The 21,530-nt window shown below is 43.0% G+C and overlaps 1 protein-coding gene across 6 annotated transcripts in view; it reads left to right on the top strand.

Annotated features, from left to right (window-relative positions):
• Window positions 1–21,530, top strand: part of MSI2 (musashi RNA binding protein 2) — a 525,661-nt gene that overhangs the window by 314,615 nt on the left and 189,516 nt on the right. For all 6 annotated transcript variants that reach the window (XM_036754986.1, XM_036754987.1, XM_036754985.1 and 3 more), the window contains exon 7: window positions 15,000–15,048. In XM_036754986.1, coding sequence (XP_036610881.1) covers window positions 15,000–15,048 — 49 coding nt within the window. The remainder of the gene's footprint in view (window positions 1–14,999; window positions 15,049–21,530) is intronic.

Raw genomic sequence — 21,530 nt, 5'->3', positions numbered from 1 at the left:
AGCATTGTGTTCTTATGTTCTGTTTTCTAAGTTTGTCCTGACATTCCGTCTTAATGTTCTATGTTCTGAGTTCCCTTCTTCCTGAAACCTTCCAAATTCTAAATCCCTTCCAGCTGTGACATTCTCTGCTCCTAAGTCGAGGTGACTTAACTCAGTGATGTTGTCAGTGTGTTTGAAATCTGTCAAAGATCTGTGGAATAACTTCCATATCAGTGGAAAATATTCTCTAATACCTAAATTTTATTACTTCTACAAAATGTCCTTAGGAATCACTTAGATATTTGTTGTGTTCCTACTATATGTGGTGCAAATTGCTAAGTGCTTTTGGTGTTTATTGTTCAGTCGCATCCAAAACTTTGTGACCCCCATTTGCGGTTTTCTTGGCAAAGATGCTGGAGTGGTTTGCCATTTGCTTCTCCAGCTTATTTTACAGATGAGTAAACTGAGGCAAACAGGGTTGAATGACTTGGTCAAGGTTACACAGCCAGTACGTGTCCAAGGCTGGATTTGAACTCAGGTCTTCCTGTTTCTAGGCCTGGCACTTCATCCACTGTGCCACCAAGCTGCTCTGCTAAGTGCTGTGAGTGACAGGAAGTATAAAATCTGGTCCCTGCCCTCCTGAAGCTTATGGCCATATGGGGAGTGGTGAGGAGGAAAGGGAACAAAGAGTCCGTATTAAATGTTTTCATATGTTGTTCTGTGCGACACTGGAGCAGTACATGAGATTAGTCTTACAGAATTTTAGAGGAGGGGAGGGTTCTTTGGAAAGCTGGGACTACTAATACGTTCATAGCTAAGTTTCAGAGAGGGAGTGACTTGTCCAAGACTGCACAGCTGATCAGTGATAGAGCCAGGACTAGCGATACACTCAAAAGCGTGCTCAGTTTCATTCTATAGGACCTAGGTTTGAATCCTCATCTGCTGCTTATTATGTCTGGGTCCTTGGACAAGCTGTCCAACACTGGGACCTCAGTTCCCCAATCTGTAAAATGAGGGAAATGAACTAGGTGGTCTTTAAGATCCCGACAAATCTGTGATCCTGACTTATCTCAAAATCTCTTTAATTATGGCATTATACTGAGTAACCCAAGAATCTTACAATCACATTCCATATTATCCCATATTACAATTTCATGTTACAATCATAGAACATTGACTTAAATGGAACCTTAGAGATCACTCCCTTCATTCCTTTCTCTCTGTCATCCGTCATGCTTCCTAGTCTAGAAATCCAGCACAGAGGATATAATCGTTTTATCTGGCACTCCTACCCTGGGGCCCAATTATCCTAATTGGTGATTGTCTCAGTTGCCCACATCACCAAGATCCATCTAAGACCAACCCCAGCCATGCCTCACTTCACTCCTTGACAGCCCCGGTCACCATCCTTGTAACTTTCCAAATGAGAAGACCTCTCCCTGGCCACCACTCCCCTCTATGTGTTCCTTCCTCCTATTAAGAATTTGGTTTTTGAGATCTGATACTGTCTTTGCTTTCTCCCACCCAGGGCCAGGATGGACACATTTGTATAAGAAAGTCCATTTCACTTTGTTTAGGCAGGAGGCCATTTTTACGGTCACAACATTTTTCCATTTCTTCTGGGTACACAATGGTAAGATCAGCCAATCAAAAAGCATTTATTAAAGTGTCTGGTATTTGCAGGCCACTGGGCAGGCAGTCCTGCCCTCAAGGAGCTTATAATCTTTCCAGGGACAACAACAGATCAAGAGATAGATAGATAGACAGACAGATAGACAGATATACATATGTATGTGTATATACATGTATTGATTGATTGATACAAATAGATTCAAGATAATTTTGGTAAGAACAAGAAAGGTTTCATGTAGAAGATAGCATTTAAGATAAAGGAAACCAAGCAATTCTAAGAGGTAGAGGTGAGAAGGGTGGCTATTCCAGACCTGGGGCTGGGGACAGGGAGGGGTACCCAGTAAACAAAAACAGAAGGAACAGTTTTTAAAAGCCTGTCTAGATGGGCCTTAATGTGTGTAAATGAGGAATAATGTGTAATTAGATTGGAAAGGTAGGTTGGGACCAGTTTTTAAAGGGCTTTAGATGCCAAACGAAGAAGGTTTATGTTTGAATCTGCAGGCAACACGGGACCATCTGAGTGTTTTTTTAGTAGGGAAATGTCATGGTCAAACCTATGATTTAGGAACCTCATTTAGGAAGCTCTATATGGAGGACAGATTGTAGTGGGAAGAGACTTGAGGCAGGGGACAATTAGGAGGCTGTTGTACTAGTCTACACAGGAGGTAAGAGGGGCTTGAACTAGGGTGGGGGTTGTGGTAATGGGAAGGGGGTACCCAGAGTTAAGAGCGGGATAGAGGCAGAATTATACAACCTGAGTTTATTCTCTGCCACTTACTGAAGTACGACTTTAGACTAAACTCCCATTACCTCTCTGAGGCTCTGTCTTCTCATCTTTACAATGGAGATGTTTATACTGCCTACCTCACAAGAATGTGGAGTAGAAACTATTATTATATTAATGTGAATTGTTACTATTAATGTAGATAACAATGATATTTGTAAGAGTAGTGTTTGTGTGACCTCACAAAGTCCCATTTCAACCCAGGGATTCTTGTTCTCCTTCAATAGTTGGGGCTTAGAGATTCTCAGGTTCCCACCTTGTTTGCCAGGTGACAAGTCATAGGGGAAATAAATGTGCTGCCCCTGGGAACAGGGGGTGTGGAGAAGCAGCATTGTGTCGCAGGTAGAAAAAATGCTCCTTTGGGACTCAGGAGAGCTTGGTTCTGTCTGGTTCTGATACTCACTAGCCATGTGATTTTGAATAAATGACTTCCCCTCCCTGAGTCTCAGCATCTTCTGTCAGATGAGAGATCAGACTTGGAGAGATTCCTTCCAGGTCTCTAATTAGGTAAGACTGTGTATCCAGGGCTTTGGGGAAGAATCTGCTATATCTGCTCCTTCCCCTGGGAAAGAAGAAAGCAGAGATCTGAACCCCGAGACCTTCCCAGGATCAGCACTGTGGGGGTGTATCAGGCCAGTTTTGTGGAAATCATCCCTCTGCAATGCAACGTCCCCCATTTCCTAGATGAGAAAGCCGAGGCAGGGAAGGGAAAGCTAGCTGCTTAGTTTATTTTATTTTATTTTTTTTATCAAGGCATCAGAGTTAGCATTCAGGCCAAGAATTCCCAGTCCCATCGAAGTCCCTCCCCAAGCCAGAGGCTGCAGCTATGCTTATCACCATCCAAGATTGCATTGGCCACAGGAGATGAGAATGATTTTTCCATTTGGTCCTGATGTTTATTTCATGCCCATCAATATCAGCACATATTAGGACAGATGAGGTGGTTATTTACAGACTATGCTTTTTCACACTTGGTAATTATAAACCCTCTCCCCCATTCCCCCAATTCGGTCAAAGTTGTGGAGATCTATTTTGGCAGTTAGCAGTTTAGTATTTGTTTAATGGGAATGCAAGCGAGTGTTACAGCGCATCAGTGCTACGCTAATGATTCGACTCTCTCCTCCGGAGCTAGCGGGGTTGGGGCTATTTTCACGGTAGGCAAAGGCCCAATATGGGGACGAGCGGAGAAATGGAAACAAGAGAGCATGAGGCATCTGGATCATTTGCCTGCTTGCTTTCCCACCTCTTCCCCCAGACGCTTACTCGTGCTCACGCTCACAAACACACACACACACACACACACACACACACACAAGCACACGCTCACACAACTATTGCTGTAAATGGGGCCATAGATTTCCAAAACATAGGAGCAGCCACTTGAAGGAGCTTTGAACAAGAGGCCCGTTACACCAGATGCCACTTCTGCATGACAGCTGTCATGCCTGCAGAAACCAACTGCTTCTCCTCAAACCGCTAATGCCAAGCTTGTTTCTGCACTCTTCCTCCTCCTCCTCTTCCCTTGCCTCTTTCCACCTTTCTGGGTTCCAGCTCCGGAATAGCAGAATGGAATCTCCTCCTGTCTCTCTCCTAACTCTTCAGCTTCAGACATGTCCTTGTCCTGCCAGGCCTTCCTCCACCTTTGCTTCTTCTCCTCTGCCTTTATGGACACACGTACGTACATCTCTGAGATCTGTGTGCATGCACACGCACTTACAAATGCACAGCCTGTACACAGACTCATCCTGCTCCCAGCTCTTTGGCTCAGGCTGAGTGTGATTCCTATGGCTCCTCTCTGCGGGGCACGGTGGCCCCATTACGTCTGCTCTCTTTGTCCCTTAGAGACTGGCTTATACTGCCAGAGGAAGTGAGGTCAGCCTTGTGGCTGTGATGTAGGTGCGTGGCTTTCTGTGTACAGTTAGTTCATCATTTAGTAGTATGGTAGCACACGCAGTGGATTAAGTGAGAAAAAAAAATTATCACCCTTGGAATAAATACTAATAGTTTACTAGGTAGTAGACACCTAAACACTTATTACTTAAAGCTTCCTCAAAATGATGAGAGGAGACATCAGCCTCAGGATTCAGATGCTCATTTGTGCTATAATGGCTAACACACACTCATAGTCTTGGCAGGGTCAGCCAGTAGGGAGGGCATTGGGCTGGGTTCTGGACCCCTGGATTTGGGTTCCAGATTTGCTGCCATCTTGCTCTGTGATCTTGGAAAGGGGATTTAATCTCTCTAGCCCGTGGTGTCTCTGCCTGTAAAGTGAAAAAAAAAATCCTGACCCTTCTCATCACCTTGTTTTTCCTTCTAACTCCTTAACTCCCATCCCAATATTTAACTTTTCTTGAGCCAGTTAGCAGCAAAAGATCGTGGTCAGTATGAAAACCCCATTGCTAGTTTTCTTTGAAGGTTTAAAGGCTGGATCTTTGTTTCTTCTCTACCTCAACCTATCATGGTCAATGTAGTAATTCCAGGTACAGTAATTGAGTATGTTGGAGTCAGAAACTTCTCTATCGTATTCCAGCACCACCACCACTGCGATGACGATGACGATATATATAGCGCTTATGGTTCGCAAAGTACTTTACAGTTATTTTCTTTTCACTGCAACTTTGGGAGATAGGTATCATTATTTCTATTTTGGAAATGAGGAAATTGAGAGAAGTTAACCGATCAGCTCAGGAGGAAGTATCTGAGGTTTTCCTGACTGGATCCAGCACTCTGTCCCCTGTTCCACTTAGCTGCTGATAGATAAGAAGAACTCCTTCTGTACTTAAGAAGGTGAGCCAGCTAACTGTCCAGGACAGATAGTTGTCTAATGTCAGCCATGCAGTCCAAAAGAAAGAGAGCTTGATTTAGAGTCAAAAGTCATGGGTTCAAATCCCAGCCCTGCTGTTTGCTACCTCCTGTGATCCTAAGCAAGCCACTTAACCTCTCCTGGCCTCAATTTTCCTCCTGTGTATATTAAGGGTATTGGACTCTTCTTAGGTCCCCTCTAGTTCTAATTCCTTTGTTCTTTTGGAAACTCTAAGGGGGTCAAGCTCTTCCTTGCTTTCCTGAGAGTTAAGGACCTGCCCTTCCTTTGGCTTGGCTTGGAATCTCCTGCTTTCATGCAAGCCCATCGCTATGACTAGGAATTTGCTTCCTCTCCTAGTGCTATGGGCTTAAAGAATGATATGTAGTCACAAGTGGGGCCCTGAAGAGAGCAATGTTAAGTAAGGGGATGGAAGATAGGTCTTATAAGGATAGGTCCAGGAAATTAGGCTGGTTTAAGCTTGAAGAGAAAAGGGCTAAGGAGCAATCCAGATACTGTTTTCAGCACATTGAAAGTAGGATGCTGAGTAGCTGTTTTCCATGGTCACAGAGGACCAGATAAAGGAATGGATTTGAATGAGAGCAGCAAAAGTTTTAGGTGAACATGAAGGAGATCTTTGTGACCATTACGATGAACAAAATGCTGAAATAAAGCTACTGTAGGGGAAGAAATCTCTGCAGTATTTGGGGTCAGAGAATCTTGTGTTTAAATCCCAATTCTAATGCTACTTCATCATTTTCTGAGATTGGAACAATGAAAGAATCTGGGAGTTGAGGCTGAAATGGTTTGAAGGGTGGAATCGGGGAAGAGAAGGAGCTTGTGACCGATAGCCTCATCTTCTTTTTTCAGTAGTGGATGGATGGATGAATGAAAAAAATATCAAGCACTTACTATATGCCAGGAACTGGGGATACAAATACACGCGCTAAAATAGTTCCTGCCCCCAGGAAGCGTACATTCTTATGTGAAAGATTATGCACATGGAGGAGTGTATCCTCAGGTGCTTTTCTGAAAGGAAGGAAGAGGTGGCAGTATAATTGGCTTGGGGAGAGAAAGGAATGTTTGGGACAATCCCTATGGGGGAGTGATACAGGATTGATCAGGAAGGAGTAAAAGCACTGGCATATAGCAGTTGGGGCCAGTGGAGATCGATTGAATAATAGCTAAAATAAGTTTGTAGTGAACCAGTTTACAAGACTGTGTGACTTCCTTCAGCAGTACCAGAACAGAACAAGGGCAGGCAGATGGTGGGAGTAATCTGGGGCTGAAGTTTGAAGAAAGATAAGAGGCCATCGGATGATGAGGCAAGAGCCCCCGGGGTCAAGGGCAGTGTAGAACAGAACTGGTTAATGAAAGGGTTTAGGCTTTGAGGGAGGGAAAGTGAGGCTTGAAAAATCAGGGAGGTTTGGAATGACTGGAGGTTTCTTAGAGGTGGCTAGGTACACCTCTACAGTGGATAGACCTTGGAGTTAAGAAAACCTGACTTCAAAGCCAACCTCAAACATTTACTAGCTCTGTGACCCTGGGCAAGTTACTTAAACTTGATTTGCCTCAGTTTCTTCATCTATAAAACGGGGGTGATAATGGCATTTATCTCTCAGGGTTATCGGAAAGCTCAAATGAGATAATATTTTTGTAATGTGCTTAGCAGCACAGTGCCTGGCACCTCATAAGTGCTATGTAAATGTCAGCTACCATCATCATCATCATCATCACCTCATGATGATTAAAGCCCACACCTTCTCCAGCTTGTCCCTTCCCCACTCTAATCCTTCCCCCTCTTTCAAGCAGTGTTTACAGAGATAGCATCCCCTCCTTTGGCATGGGCCAAAATAGACCCTGAAAAGGTTTGCTAAATAAACCGAAACCCATTACACAGGTTTGATTAGAGGGGACTGATTTTGCCTTTGGAGGGTTGGTGATGGAGGAGACTGGAAGCTGTGCACCTGCCTGCTTCCAAAAATAAGCCCTTGCCATAGGAAGAATCCCCTGGAGTAATGGCTGAAGTCACCTGGCCCTCAGTCACAGCCAAGTGATTGTAGGAATTCCCAGTCTGTTGTCCTCCAGTACTCCCTAATTTGTTGGGATTAATTAGCTCTATGGAGGCCTCATGCACTGTGGGACAATTGTTTGGGGTTCTCAGGCATTAACTAAAATCACACTTTGAGACTCTGATTGGGGCGGGGGAGGAGCATTGTTTTAGAGAACCTCGAAAAGATGGGCCCACTCATTTTGTTAATCTGCATTTGACCAGAAAAGTTTAATGAATTGTCATTTTCTACTTTGTGCGCACAGCACGTATGTACCAAGTGAAACAGACAGTTTTTTTTTCCAGAAATCAAAAGAATAACCCCCTGTGCCAGGAACAAGCTGTAATTAGAGTTGTATTTGTGTGTGCTGGGGAGTATTGTGGAAAGAGGTTAAGGGACTCTGAGAGATTATCTGCCCCCTGCACCCCTTACCCCTTTTTTTCATCTCTACGACCATCTCCCTGGCAATTTTTTTTTTTTTTTTTTTTTTTTTTTTTTTTGCCTCTAACAGTTTATATACCAAAGCTGATTTTCCTGACACACCCTGATTACATCTTGCCTCTATTTCCTGATGGTGTAATCAGGGGATCCATGGACAAGATATTGGCAGGAGTAATGGTCTGAAGTTGGCCGCTTGGGGCACTCCTAAATCAACAAGCATCTGTTAATTCATACTCAATGGCCAAGTAATTGGCTCCCAGAAATTTTGGAGTCTCTGTATGACCATCCTGCTTTTTTGATTCTAAAATTTCAGTTAGACTGTGACCAGTGGAGGCTAATGTCTAGACTCCAGCATTTATCATCACTACTTTTGGACTTCTGCCATCGTTCAGAGTGTGGTCCAGCTAACTTAAATCTCCTGAAGAACAGACAGTTATTTGTTCATCAACTGAACCTTTTGCTTGGTGGAAGGAGCCTAGGATCTGAAGTCAGAAGACCTGGGTTTGAATCCTGACTGCGACTTACTGGCTGTGAAACCATGGGTGAATCCCTTTATCTCTCTCAGGTGCCATTTCCCCCAATAAAGGTATTGATTGGACTAGATGATTAACCAAGGTCCCTTCCAGCTCTAAGATCCTATGATCCTAGCATTGTTGGGTTTGGTGCCATTAATAATGATGTTAACCACGTCACAGATTTCTGTTGGTTTGAGATTTAACTTTAGCTGGACCTCTGGTCAGTGTTGACTTTGGCTAGTTCTTACTGTTATTAGCTGGAATTTTATTTTAACCCATAGCAAATCATCATATATATGCTTATGTCGTCACTGGCCCAATTAGGGTTCTTTTCTATTGGGAAGTAAGGAAGTAAATCTTAATCTTCAATGAAAAATTGAGGCAGGTGCTCCCCCTTTCCCTAAAATGCCCTCCTTCCTCACCTCTTCCTCATAGATCTCCTAGCTTCTTTTAAAATACAGCCCAGGTGCCCCTCCTACAGGAGGCCTTTCCTGATTCCTGTTATTTTTATCTGCTCCCTCTTGAAACATTTTTTGCATTTTCTCATCTGCACATGTATCCCCTCAGTAGCTCCTTGTAAGCCTCTAGGGAACATTTTTGTCTTCATCTCCCCGGCACGTAACGTAGTGCCTGGCACATTATAGGCAATTTATAAATGCTTGTTCAACTGAGAAATGTCCTCATCCTTTTTTTTTCCTCCTCTGTTATGGACTCTGTTACAGTAGCTTCTCAGGATCCCAGAATGGAAAATCAAATCAGACCAGGTCTCCAGGCATTGATTAATTACCCCTTTCTTAGGGTTGTTGCGAGGATCCAATGAAATAATCATTGTAGAGTACCTAGCACAGTGCCAGGCGCATAGTCAACACTTAATAAGTGTTAGCTGTTATTGTCATCATCATCATCATCATTATTATTATTATTATATGCTTATGATGAGTCCCACACTGTGCTAAGTGTTGCGGCAACAAAGAAAGGCAAAGGAGGCCACTTCTTTAAACAGATGAGAATAGGGGTGGGGAACCTGCGACCTGGAGACCACATGTGGCCCTCTAGGTCTTCAAGTGTGGCCCTTTGACTGAATCCAAACTTCACAGAACAAATCCCTTTAATAAAAGGATTTGTTCTGTAAAACTTAGACTCAGTCAAAAGGCCGCACCCAAGGACCTAGAAGGCCACACATGGCCTCAAGGCCTCAAGTTCCCTACCCCTGGGTTAGAAGAACTGTTCACCAAAGAGAGGGGAGCTGCCGCCAGAGGGAAGGGGATCAAGAGCAGTCAGCCCACTGACTAGGCAACATATGATGGATGATGTTACATTTATTGAGATAAATGTGTGTGTGTATACATATATATATATGTGTATATATATATTTTATATATATGTATATATATATATATACACACACACAGAGAGAGAGACAGAGAGAGAGAGGGGGGAGGGAGGGAAAGGAGAGCAGCAAGAGAGAGGAGACAGAGACAGATATCTAGAAAGTGATAGATAAATATGAATACGGATGTAGATATATCAAATGAGAGAATTAGTTCTAGACTAACATTTATTCATCTTTTTTTCTCATTCTTCAACCCTAAAGAAAAGACTGTAAACCCTTGGTTGCACCAACTTTTTGAAACTCATACTGGAATTTATCCTTTATTGTGTGTGGGAAGGATAAGCTACGGAACACTTCATCTTAGCTTGAACTTTGCAGATTGTAGAGGAGCGAGTCTAGAAAGGTCTTGTTTGAGGATGGGGAACCTTAAAAGTTTCTTCGAATCGTTTTACTTCAACTCATGAGGGACAGTGATGGGGAATGGATGGAGGAATAGACTTGGAATCAGGAAGAGCGGTTCAAATCCTACCTTGGATGTTTGCTCATCACGTGACCCTGGGCAATTCAATCACCCTCAGTGCCCCTCGGATTTCCTCTTAGATGTGATGACCTCCAGGGTCCCTTTTGACTCTCACTCGTTGAGCCTAGGATCTTAGGACTACCTTTATTAATCTGCATTATGGTCTACAAAAGTTTTTTTTTTTTTAATAAAAAGAGTATTTGTATTCATCCATGTGGCTTTGATACAAACTTAGGTATGTGATGATGGTGAAGAAAACTTTTTTCCTACTCCCAGCCCCAAAGCAGGCCTGGAGAGTTATCAAGGTTCCAAGTCAAAACTAATGTTGGATAAAGTCTATTAGCAAAGTACGCATGTTTCTTTTCTTCGTGGAGATTGGGAAAGCCCCAACCCACCCATTCGTCTTCAAGGTGGGTAAGGTACTTTTGGACACTAGGTAAATCACTAATCTTCAGGAAGAGAGCAGTGAGGTGAGGTTTAGAAGTATCTTCCAGTTGAGTCCTGAAGAAGTTATGCCTCTCACTAAGCCACTGATGTCAGTAGAGCTATTTATTGGTCCAACGGTTCAGGAAAATAGTTTGAAATTATGTAAGAACAGTCTAGTTATGGTCATATACCTTTTGACCCTAGAGATATCACTATTGCATATGAATCCCAAGGAGGTCAAAGGGAGACTTAAAAGTCACACACACACACATATACATACATACGCACATGTATACACATACATACATGTATATCGGGATACTCACAGCAACCCTTTATGTAGCAGCGAAAGGCAAACCAAAAATGCACCGTGAATGCCTGACTACTTGGAAATGATGGGTACATCAGAATACTAATTTTGTTGTAAGAAGTAATGACTGCGTAATTCAGAGAATGTGGGAAGACTAGTATGAACTGCTGCAAGTTCTATGAACTGAGCAGAACCTGGAGAACAGTATGTACAGTAATTACATTGACGTGCATGAAAAGATCATTCAACCAGAGCTGAACAGGTATTGCAATCAGTCCAGGCCTCCAAACAATTGATGAAATGTGCCTTCCTGCTTTTAATAGAGAAGGTTCACAATGTTGTGTCTACTATCATACACTGTTGCTGTATTGGTTAATTCTATGTGATAATTTTTCTTTCTTACAAGGAGGGATTTTGTGAGGACAAGGGAGGAGGTTGCAGCATATCCAGAAAGAATGGGATAGAAAAATGAAAGATAATCAGAAAACAAAAAAAAAAAAGTAAAAACACCTCATGCTTCCACATAGCTCCTCTGAAACTTCTGGGTGACTTTGATACATTAACCAAGTCTGGGACCCGAATCTGTAGACCGTAACTACATGCAACCATCTACCTTCCCGCCTTGGGTTTCATTTGTTTCAAAGAGAGGGGAGATCATTTTTGCTCACGGCAGGGTTTGGTGCCAGTTACCTTGACTGCCTTCACTTATTCTCCCTTGATGGAGACTCACACAAGCTGCTTCTGTTTGATTCACGTAGAACCGTGAGAAACAGGCCTTGTTGAGGAGGCTGTGTTTTTCCCTCTATTCAGCCTTTGTATATTCAAATTCTCCTAGATTCAGTTGTTGCCATTCTGCCAGATTTCCATAGCATTGATGGCTTTGCTGAATTAATAAGTAGTGTTTTGCAATCCCTGAAAAGTTTTTTTTTTTCCTAAGCACCCGAGCCTTATCCATATTGATTTTCTTGCTCTCTTCCCTAACCAAGATGTTTTATTTTGTAAAGTGTTAATAGAATTTTTCTTTGGCTTCGGCACTTTATCTATTCAGCAGGCCTTTGAGAGTCCCATTGTGCAAACTGGACTATAGAGGAAAGAGTCCTATTCTTGTGTGACAATGACTGCCCTAAAAAAAAAAAAAAAGAAAGAAAAGAAAAGAAAGAAAAAAAGAAAGAAAGAAAATCCCTAAACCCCACATACTCAACAGGGTGGGGGAGAGTATCAAAAGGGCATAGAGAGAATGTTCCAACTTTAAGAAGGGAAATAAGTAACCAATTAAATTCTGTGGAAAGGACACTTTAAAAAAAGAATTTTAAAAAGACAATTTTGAGTGATATGATCAGAAGATCATGATTTTTTAAAAAAAAAATATAAAAAGTCAATTTTGGTACTATTGTCAAAGTCACTTAAAAATAAGTTTAAAAGACAATTTTTAGGTGGCATCAGAAGGAAACTTTTTTTAAAAAAATTTAAAAGATAATCTTAAAGTAGCAATGTCAAAAAGAAACTATATTTTTAAATGATATCTTAAAGACAGTTTAAAGTGGTGAAGTTAAATAATAACACTTTTAAAGATGAATTTTTTAGAAGACAATTTTAAAGTGGTTTCTGTACAGCTTTTGGTTTTAGCCAGTCAAATTCAGTTACCTCAGAGTGACTAGCTGGCCTGCTGCTGTGAATTTGGAGCTTGAGACAAGGGCTTGGCTCTTCTGAATAGTCTGGAGATAAGGGCAGTGCAGGGGCCCTGTGTACCTGCTTGATATTTTGTGCCAACCCTCGCTTTGCCATCCTTCCCATTCTCTTTGGTTTTGACATTTGATAAGGGCCTGATCCGTTTTGTGATGCCATAAACACTAGTGTCCCCATTCTGTGTAGACAGTTGAACTGACCGTAGTTAGGGTTGAGTAGAGGTTGGCAAAACAGGGGAGCAGTGTGTATCTATTGTCTAAGCCAGCGTCCAGACCCTCGTGGAAGCCAGACTGGTGGAATTGGCCTATCCCTGGGAGGGAAGGATGGGGTGGGAGAATTTCATGGCAGAGGGGTGGGGGAACTCTGTTAGAGATCTCTCTGGGGTGTTCTTGTACCCAGAGATGGCACTGTTGTGTTGGCTGGATGCCTCTGGGAGCCAGCAGATAGCATTGCTAGAGGGGGCTGTCATTGCAATGATGCTGTATTCATTTTCCCTGGGAACCAACGGTTGGAGCATGGCGCCCGAAAGGGAGACCTGTTTGTACAGTCTTGGTTGCCTAGCAACTAGGGGACCTTCTCACACACACACACACATACACACGAAAGGATTTTTTAAGCCAGTCTAGCCCCTAGAAAGTATCTGTCATGGATATGTGATACATCCAAAGGCAAGATTTCAAAATCCAGTTTGGCCACTTTTCCTAAATTCACTCACTTTTTTTGCCCCTATCGGAGAGTAGGCATGGCAGAGATGGGACATGTGATACTTCTCTCAATAGGTTGCCCGCTGCTATTCCGATCCTATCTCCCCCTGACCCCAAGTCACCAAAGGAAAAGCTCATTCGATAGTCTCTACACTCTAAGGAGTGGTCAAGGGTCTCTCCCCTTTCTCATGAATGCATTAAAGCTGCACTAAGACTTTTGGAACACAAAGTGGGCGTATTTGGTCCAGGCATGTGATCTCATCCATGTAGGGAACTTCCACTGAGGAAAACTCCCTAGACTGAGTCAGACCAATAACTCTTCAGCAACATTTTCTTGTTGCAGGGATTGTTAACCTTTTTTGGGTCATGACCCCCTTTGGCATCCTGGTGAAACCTGTGGATCCTTTTTTGGAATAGTATTTTTAAATGCATAAAATAAAATACATAGGATTACAGAGGAAACCAATTATATTGAAATACAAAAAAACTTTAAGAAAAAAAGTTTGAGTAAAGGTTAAGAATCTCTATCTAAAAGAGTTTCCAGGGGGCATTAGAGGTTAAGTGATTTCCCACAATCATGTAGACTATATCTGTCAGCAGTGGGATTTGAACCCAGTCCTTCCTGACTCCAAAACTGGTTCTCCTTTCTCTATGGCTGTGTGCGTGTGTGCACGTGTACGTATGCATGCCTATAGCTCTATGCACATATCAAGATGAGATAAGCCTTTATCTCAGACTCCAAACTTAAAGCATCATGGCGTATGAGTATGTGTATGGGGCGCTCAAGGAGGCCTAGTACCTCTAGTGTGAGGGCTGCCCATCCACCTTTGTGGTTCATCTGATTCACTCAACTCATACCCATGGCTTCAGGAGGTTATAACATGTGCAACGGCCACACTCTAGTAAAGCATCTTAGCAGGTGTGCTAAACGTGGTTGAGGATAACCGAGGGGCCTCAAGTGTGTGAACGCTTCCCCGATAGAATGGGTAGATGAGAACAGTTTGTTCCAACAGCCATGAAAGTGGCTGAAGCAGGCACTGTGGAGTGCTTAGAGCTTGGGCATCGAAGACACCTAGGTCATCCGCTGTGTCCTGGGCCATTGCAGTTGCCTTGACTGTTGTCTTGCTGCTGGATTTCGATGACTCTGGAAGAGAGAGTGAGGCTGATGACTTTGTGCAACTCTGCCTCACTTAACTCCAGTTTACGAATGAATCAAAGCATCTTCCCATGATGTCATTGGTCCTCTTTGAAAACGAAGGACAAACAACACCAACATGCATGCGTGCATGCATTTGTACATTGTAACATGACATAGATAGAGAGCTGATCATATTAGAAAATTAACAGTATAGCACTAGGCCAATCATATATACCTGAAACAGTTTATCAGTCCACATACAGGTTGCTGGGGTTGTATTTTTCCTTCCTTCGTTGTAGTCGTCCTTCACTCAAGGAGGTGGCACTGATAACAATATGGATGAAACTGGCAGCCTTGTGCACTCAACCTGGCTGAGAGTCTGCCTGCAGAGAGTAGGTTGGTGATTATTTCAACAGTGACCTTGGAGCTACAGGTTTTAAAGCCCCCAGAAGGAGTTAGGTCTAAAGCAGAGGGAGCCCAGCCCATTGGAACCAAACCAAAGCTGAACTGACCTGGGTTGGGTCCACAAAGTGAATGTGAAACACTCTCCTTGTTGCCAGAGGGAGGTCAGCGTCCTAGCGTAAATGGGAAATATTTGCTGTGAAGTATTTTTTTTTTAATTACTGTTTGATTCTTTTAAAAGTTCCTAAGCAGAGCCTGTCCTGTTTTGTGTTTTTCAGGTGGAGGATGCTATGCTGATGTTTGATAAAACCACCAACAGGCACAGAGGTAAGAGGCCTAAGGCTAAAAGGTTCTTTACTCGATTCTCCCTCCTAAGTCATGGCTTCCGAAGAACCTCATCAAGCCCCACAAACACAATATAATTTATTTTTCCACCAAGGTGTTGTGGACAGCCAGCTCTTGGTTATTTGTGTAAATGGGTGAAAACAAGGCATGAATGATCCCAAGCACTGAGTTACACAAAATCCTGCTTATTTGGCTTTGGAAGGTGCTGCAAGATGGTTTGGGCCTGGTGGATTTATGTTCCTTGTTACTGCTTGCTTAGTCTTACGTTCACATAAATGTAGGGCTGAACCCTGGAAATATGCTGAGTTGTGAAGTAAGGGCAGCCTTGGAATTGTTATGGGTAATCCCTGCGTGGGTCATATGCTTATACTGTCATACTGGCGGGAGAGAGACAAACAATGGTGATGTGTATGCAGACCCATGTACCCTGCTCCTGCCACTCTTAGAATGTACAGTGACATTTCATAGATGTCATTGCCTGAATCCATTTTCCCTTGTGTTCCCACCCCCCTCCGAACCCTCTATTACCCTCCAGCCCCTTCCTCTGGTATGGAACATAAGTGATTTAGAGTAAGGAAAATTGGCACAATGTTGAAAATCTTTCCTGGAGATCAAGGACCCACGAGTGAATGAATGTGATTTAACAACATTGCTCCATCCCCCACAACCTCAAGCCCAAGATTTCTGGGCCAGTTTTCTGCTCTATTAATAAATTGGGGCGGGAGGAACTACAGGGTCGGAATCAATAGTAAAATGTTCCGTGTCGGTTGTGTTAACAGGGCGGAATGGAGAAGAGAATGGCATTTCTTCTCCACTGCCAAGTTTGCATCTCGGTGTTTTGTTTTCTTTTTTTGTTTTTGTGTTTGTTTTTATTTTTGGTTGGTTCGTTTCACTGATTATGTTACGTCTCTTACCTGAGTTAGAAACAGTTGCCCTTCTTTAAATTGAGGAGATTGGCCTGGATGGCTTATAACGAACCCTTTAGCCCCAAATTTATGACCGTGTGACCTGGTTGTATGACTCTGAACAAGTCACTTACCCCTGTTTGCCTCAGCTTCCTCATCTGTCAGATGAGCTGGAGAAGGAAATGGCAAACCACTCCAGTATCTCTGCCAAGAAAACCCCAAATGGGGACATGGAGAGTCAGACAGGACTGACCGAAAAGACAATTAAACAACAAAATCCAGTTCAATGCACTTTCCCCAATGCCATAGAAAAGCAATATGAAAGATGGCAGGGGAGGGGGGACGGTGAAAAAAGAAAAAGATAATTCCTCATTTCATGTGTCTGATAATCTCTCTCTCCGCTCACAAGATTCTTTAAACAAGTGCTAGGATTTGGACAGAATATTTTGGGTGTGGGGAGGCAGTATTTGGGGGTCACAGGAAAAGAGTCAGTGTGAACGAGAGACAGACATTTAGGACTTCTGCATCACATATTTCTTTAGGATGTGTGATCATCCCCATGGGTTAGCAAAACTACACCCTCCAAACTGTGGCCCCTGACTATTTTCCTAGGTCCTTTGAGCTAAGAATGTTTTTTATGTTTTTAAATAAAGCTTTATATATTTAAAGTCATTCTTAGATTAAAAAATGAAACAAGGCAGCAATGTAAAAAAGTAGGTGGCAGGGCTGGATTAGGCCCACAAGCAGTACTTTCCAACCCACGATAAGGCAAGGATTCTTAACCTGTTTGGTGTTATGGTCTCATTTGTCAAATTTGTCATTTTTTTCCCACTGACCCCCTGGAGATGTCCATGGTTCTCCAGGTTAAGAAGCCCTAAGATGCTTTAAGGCATCTGACATCAGGCCTATATAAGCAACACCTCACCTAGCAGGATGTACTACCAAAATTTGAACTATCTTTGATGTCAGTTGTGGTATAACTAGGTTTTGGTTTTTATTAAAGCACTAAGTCCTTGGAGAAGCAGTGTGGTATTAGTGGGAAGAGTACTAGACTTGGAGATGGGAATACCTGGGTTGGAATCCTGTCTCTGAACCTTACTGACAGCACAACCATAGGCAAGTCTCCCTTGGTGGTTCTTGGCCAACTCCCTAGGACTTTTAAGCTCGGGGGATTATGATCTCTGTCAGTTGCAGGCATTCCCATAATAGGAATTCTTTGGGCCCATGAAATAAGGTTTTCATGTATTGCTGGTTACCTTCATGAAGCAGCTAGGAAGTGCAGTGAGTAGAGTCCCAGGCCTGGAGTCATGGAGACCTGAGATCAAATCCAGTCTCAGACATTAAGTAGCTGTGTGAACCCGGCCAAGTCACTTAACCGCTGTTTATCTCAGTTACCTTAATTGTAAGACAAGGGTGATGATAACACCTATCATAAAGCAGTTGGCACAGTGCCTGGCACATAGTAGGTGCAATATAAAAATGTTTATTCCTTTTCCTCCCTTGCTGACCGTGGTGAGACACCGAGGAGGAACCCTGCTTCTACCCTCACCCTGCCATTAGCTCCCACAGTTGTTATTCCTCTGTTCAATTCAGCAAGGAATGTATGAAGTGTCTTCCATGTGCAAAGTCCTAGGGAGCCAATAAACAAACCAAAAAAACTCCCAAAACTAAAACCCACAGTTCTCAGCATTAAGGGGATTACATTCTTTTAGGAGAATACGAGATGGCCTTGGGGTGCTGGGACTGGGTGCAGTGAGGGGTGGGGGGGGTGCTCCAGAGGTCTGCAGTGACCACTTGTCTAATGCTGGGAGACTGGATCAGGATAAGATGTGCCAAGAAACCCCCAAAGGCTCTGCCCATCCTTCTGGCTCTCCTTATCTCCCAGAATCCTTTTAGCTTCTTTCCTGTGTGGGTGGAGAACATTTAGCTCAAGCCACCCAAACCACTGACAAAGACTTTTTCTTTGATCCGGCTGCTATGAACACGTATGTCCATTGATGGGTCAGAGCCTTTGGAGAGTTAAAAAAAAGACCCAACCTAAAACACCCATCATACCCATCTAGAGAAGGGGGCCCACACACATTCAAGACTAATGGAGAGGTACTTTTGGCATCAGATGTTGATAAGCACAGGCGAATAAACTTAGTCAAACACCATCCTCCAGCTTTTCGTTTCTCCCCTTCCCCTGCTCTGTTCCTCCGCCTCATCATTCCATTATCTTATCAAACAAAATGAGAGGAGCTGGAGCCTTGACTGGAGCAGTCCCCAAGGTGAAGCGCTCTTTCACTTGAGAAAAGGGAAAACAGGGAGATTCAGTCAAGAAACCAGTCCTACTGTGCTACTCATAACCAGGACTGAATTTCTTATTTCATTTGCTGAGAGGGGGCGGAGCCAAGATGGCAGAGTGAAAACAGAACAGACCTAACAAAATATGGCAACATAAGAGACTGGTTCCCTAGAGGATTGTGGCTTCAAAAAATAGATGAGCAATAAATAATAGATTAAAATGCTTTGCAATTGGCATATTAATTGTATATAGAAAGGAGCCCTAAGGTCACTACTATAGTGGAAAGTATGCTGGATCTGGAATGAGAGGACCTAAGTTCAAATCCTAGCTCTGTTACTCAGTACCTTGTGACCTTGGGCAAGTCACAACCACTCTGAGTCCAGTTTCCTCATTTGTAAAAGAGTTGTGGTATCTCTAAGGTCCTTTCTGATTCTAATGATCCTGATCCTATGGCCACTGATAATTTACAGAAAAGTTATTTCTTCTTTTTTTAAGGGAATGGGTTTTATGAGTTACTAGGAAAGTACCTTGTCATAGGCTCATAGATCCAGAGATGAGAGAGACCTCAGACTCCCATCCAAGGCAGGATTTGAAGTCAGATTCTCACATGCCGTAGCCACAGACAATGACCTTCTCATTGTGGTACCACACCACCTAAGCCAAGCCTTTCATTTTATAAATAAGGAAACTAAAACCCTGTGACTTGGATTGCCCAGTCAGGTCATAAGTAGCAGAGTTGAGATTTGAACTTGGTCCTCTGAATCCAAGTCCACTGTCTTTTAAGGCAGAATGTAAGAGGCTTTGTTGTTATTGTTGGTCAGTTGTATCCAACTCTTCATGACCCCTTTTTAGGGTTTTCTTGGCAGAGTTACTAGAGTAGTTTGCCATTTCCTTCTCCAGCTCATTTTACAGATGAGGAAACTGAGGCTGACAGCATTAAGTGATTTGCCCAAGGGTCACACATCTAGGAAGTATCTGAGGCCAGATTTGAGCTCATGAAGATGAGTCTTCCTTGTTCCAAGCCCAGTGCTCAATCCACTGCACCACCTAGCTGCCCTGAAGTATAAGAGGACCGAGGTTCAAATCCAGCTCTACTGTTCTTGCTACCTGGACAAGACATTTAACTCATCTGTAAAATGGGGTGTAGGAGTGGTAGTGATTAGACCTAGACCATAGATTCATAGATGGTGACTTTACTTCTCACTAGAGGTCAAATCGAGGCTGGATGACCACTTCTCGTGGATGTTGGTGTTGGACAGAATGACCACTAAGGTTCTCTCCAATTCTTCAGAATCTCTGATTCGTAAGATGGCCCCAATTATTGATTTCAACAAATTGCTTTCCTATGTTGCTTAAAAGATATTCCAGATGTTATAGATGGTTTTTTGCCATCATAAGAAAGGTAATTAAAGCACTAAGCTTTGATTATTTCTTAGCCTTCTATTTTCACCTAACTGGGATATTGAAAAATTGAATGTATTCATTTGGATACAATAAAGTTCGACATTTCGATCTTCAGACTATTTAAGCATTCAACTATTAATTCCTCTTGAAAATCTGTAGCTCTGTTCGTGGCTCAGCTCAAGCACCATCTCCTACTTAAGACCTTTCCTGATCACTGGAATCATTAGCACTTCTCCCTGATCCCACTTTATTTTTTTTTTTTTTTACTTTTTTATGAACTTTGTATATTTTAAAATTCACTCGTCTGGGTACCTCTCATATAAGCTGCTTGAGGGTAGAAACTGTTTTCAGATTCATCTTGATGTCCTCAGAAGCCAGGACACTACCTGGCACATGTCAGGGACTTAATGAATGTTTATTATGTTTAAAAAAAAGAAATCAAGGAAAAACAGGAGGAGAGAGATGGCCAAGCTGGGGATGGTGAGAAGGCTGTCTTTGTGGTAGCATTGAAGGTAAGAGTAGAGTCTGCTGATTAAAGTCTGAGTCAGTGAGACGCAAACCATAATATGTGAAAGCCTAGGAAAAAACAAACTCTTCAACTTACAGGTGAAGAAATTGAAACCCTAGTGGCCCAGTGATTTGTTTCTGGTCACATAATAAACCGGTAAGTACTTGATTGAATAGTAGATCTCAAAATTAGACTTCTCATCCTTTAGGGCTTGAGCTGAGCTCACCCAGTTTCCAGCCGTTTACCTGCCTTCTCAAAGAAGACAGGCTCTGGTGAGGGAATCTCTGTGTCTGGGGGACCATTCAGTTACCATGAGAAAATGGTGGCGATGGGGAGGACGACAGGACTGTTTTCAGGCATTTAAAAAAATCATAGACCTTTTTGTACATGTCATCATTGGCCACTTTCTTCTGCATAGCAACATGTACCTGTTTCTATGTATAGGAAAACTGAGGCACAACACTGTAGAATGAAAGCCTTGTGGCACATTTACCCAGCCCAGTGAGTGGCATGACTGGATTTAGAAATTGAGGCCTTTGTTGGCTTTCCTATCTCCTCACTCCAGGGCTTTCTGAGAGATCATCTGGAGAGAGAGAGGGGCTGGGCCGGGCCAGGGTGGGGGGAGGGAGGGTAGAACAGAGAAAGAAAGAAACAGAGAAACAGCTTTCAAATATTTTTTTGGTAGAGCCATTCAGTTTATTCTTGAAAAGTTGATAGAAGCTATAGGAAAACTATTGGGCTGATCTTCAGAGGATTTGATCGAGGAAAAAAAAAGTTTGTTGAGTTACCCTTGCAAACTTCAGATAAAATCTTGACTTGGGCATTAGGTATTGATCCCAGAGTAGTGAGGGGGGAGAGAGAGAGGAGATTTTCCAAGGTGTTGTCCTTCTGACTGGATTATATAAGAGGTTTTTAGGAGGCCAGCCATTTGCTTGCTGGCTCAGCATTAGGTGGAGAGTGCCAGGGAAAAAGGTGAAAGCATTTCCTCCACGTGAGGTAGGTTAGGCCTTTCCGAGCACTCTCGTCTCCCACCCTCTGTCCCCCCAGACTTTCTTGACCTTGGGCTTTTGACTTGTGAAGGGGGGGGGGGGCAGTTTGTGGTGCCAGTCCCTCTATCTCTCAAAACTGACTTTCAAAGAAGGATTGGTTTAAGTTACAAGTAGACGATACTGCCAGTGTCCCCAGCCTCTAACACTAGAAGCTGTCCCCTGATCCCTGAAGCAGCTGGGTCCCTGGCCCTGGGGAAGGGAAGCTGAATGGTTTGGAGTCCAATCAACAACTAGGCTAGTGTATTTAAAGTATATCGAGTAGGAGGCTGGCAGAGGGCAGCTGGGGAGGGATTGGTTTCTAGCTGAGTATG

The sequence above is a fragment of the Trichosurus vulpecula genome, chromosome 4 (assembly GCF_011100635.1).
Source record: "Trichosurus vulpecula isolate mTriVul1 chromosome 4, mTriVul1.pri, whole genome shotgun sequence".
Lineage (NCBI taxonomy): Eukaryota > Metazoa > Chordata > Mammalia > Diprotodontia > Phalangeridae > Trichosurus > Trichosurus vulpecula.
Note: the sequence above shows the minus strand (reverse complement) of the source record. Positions and strands in the feature narration are given on the sequence as shown.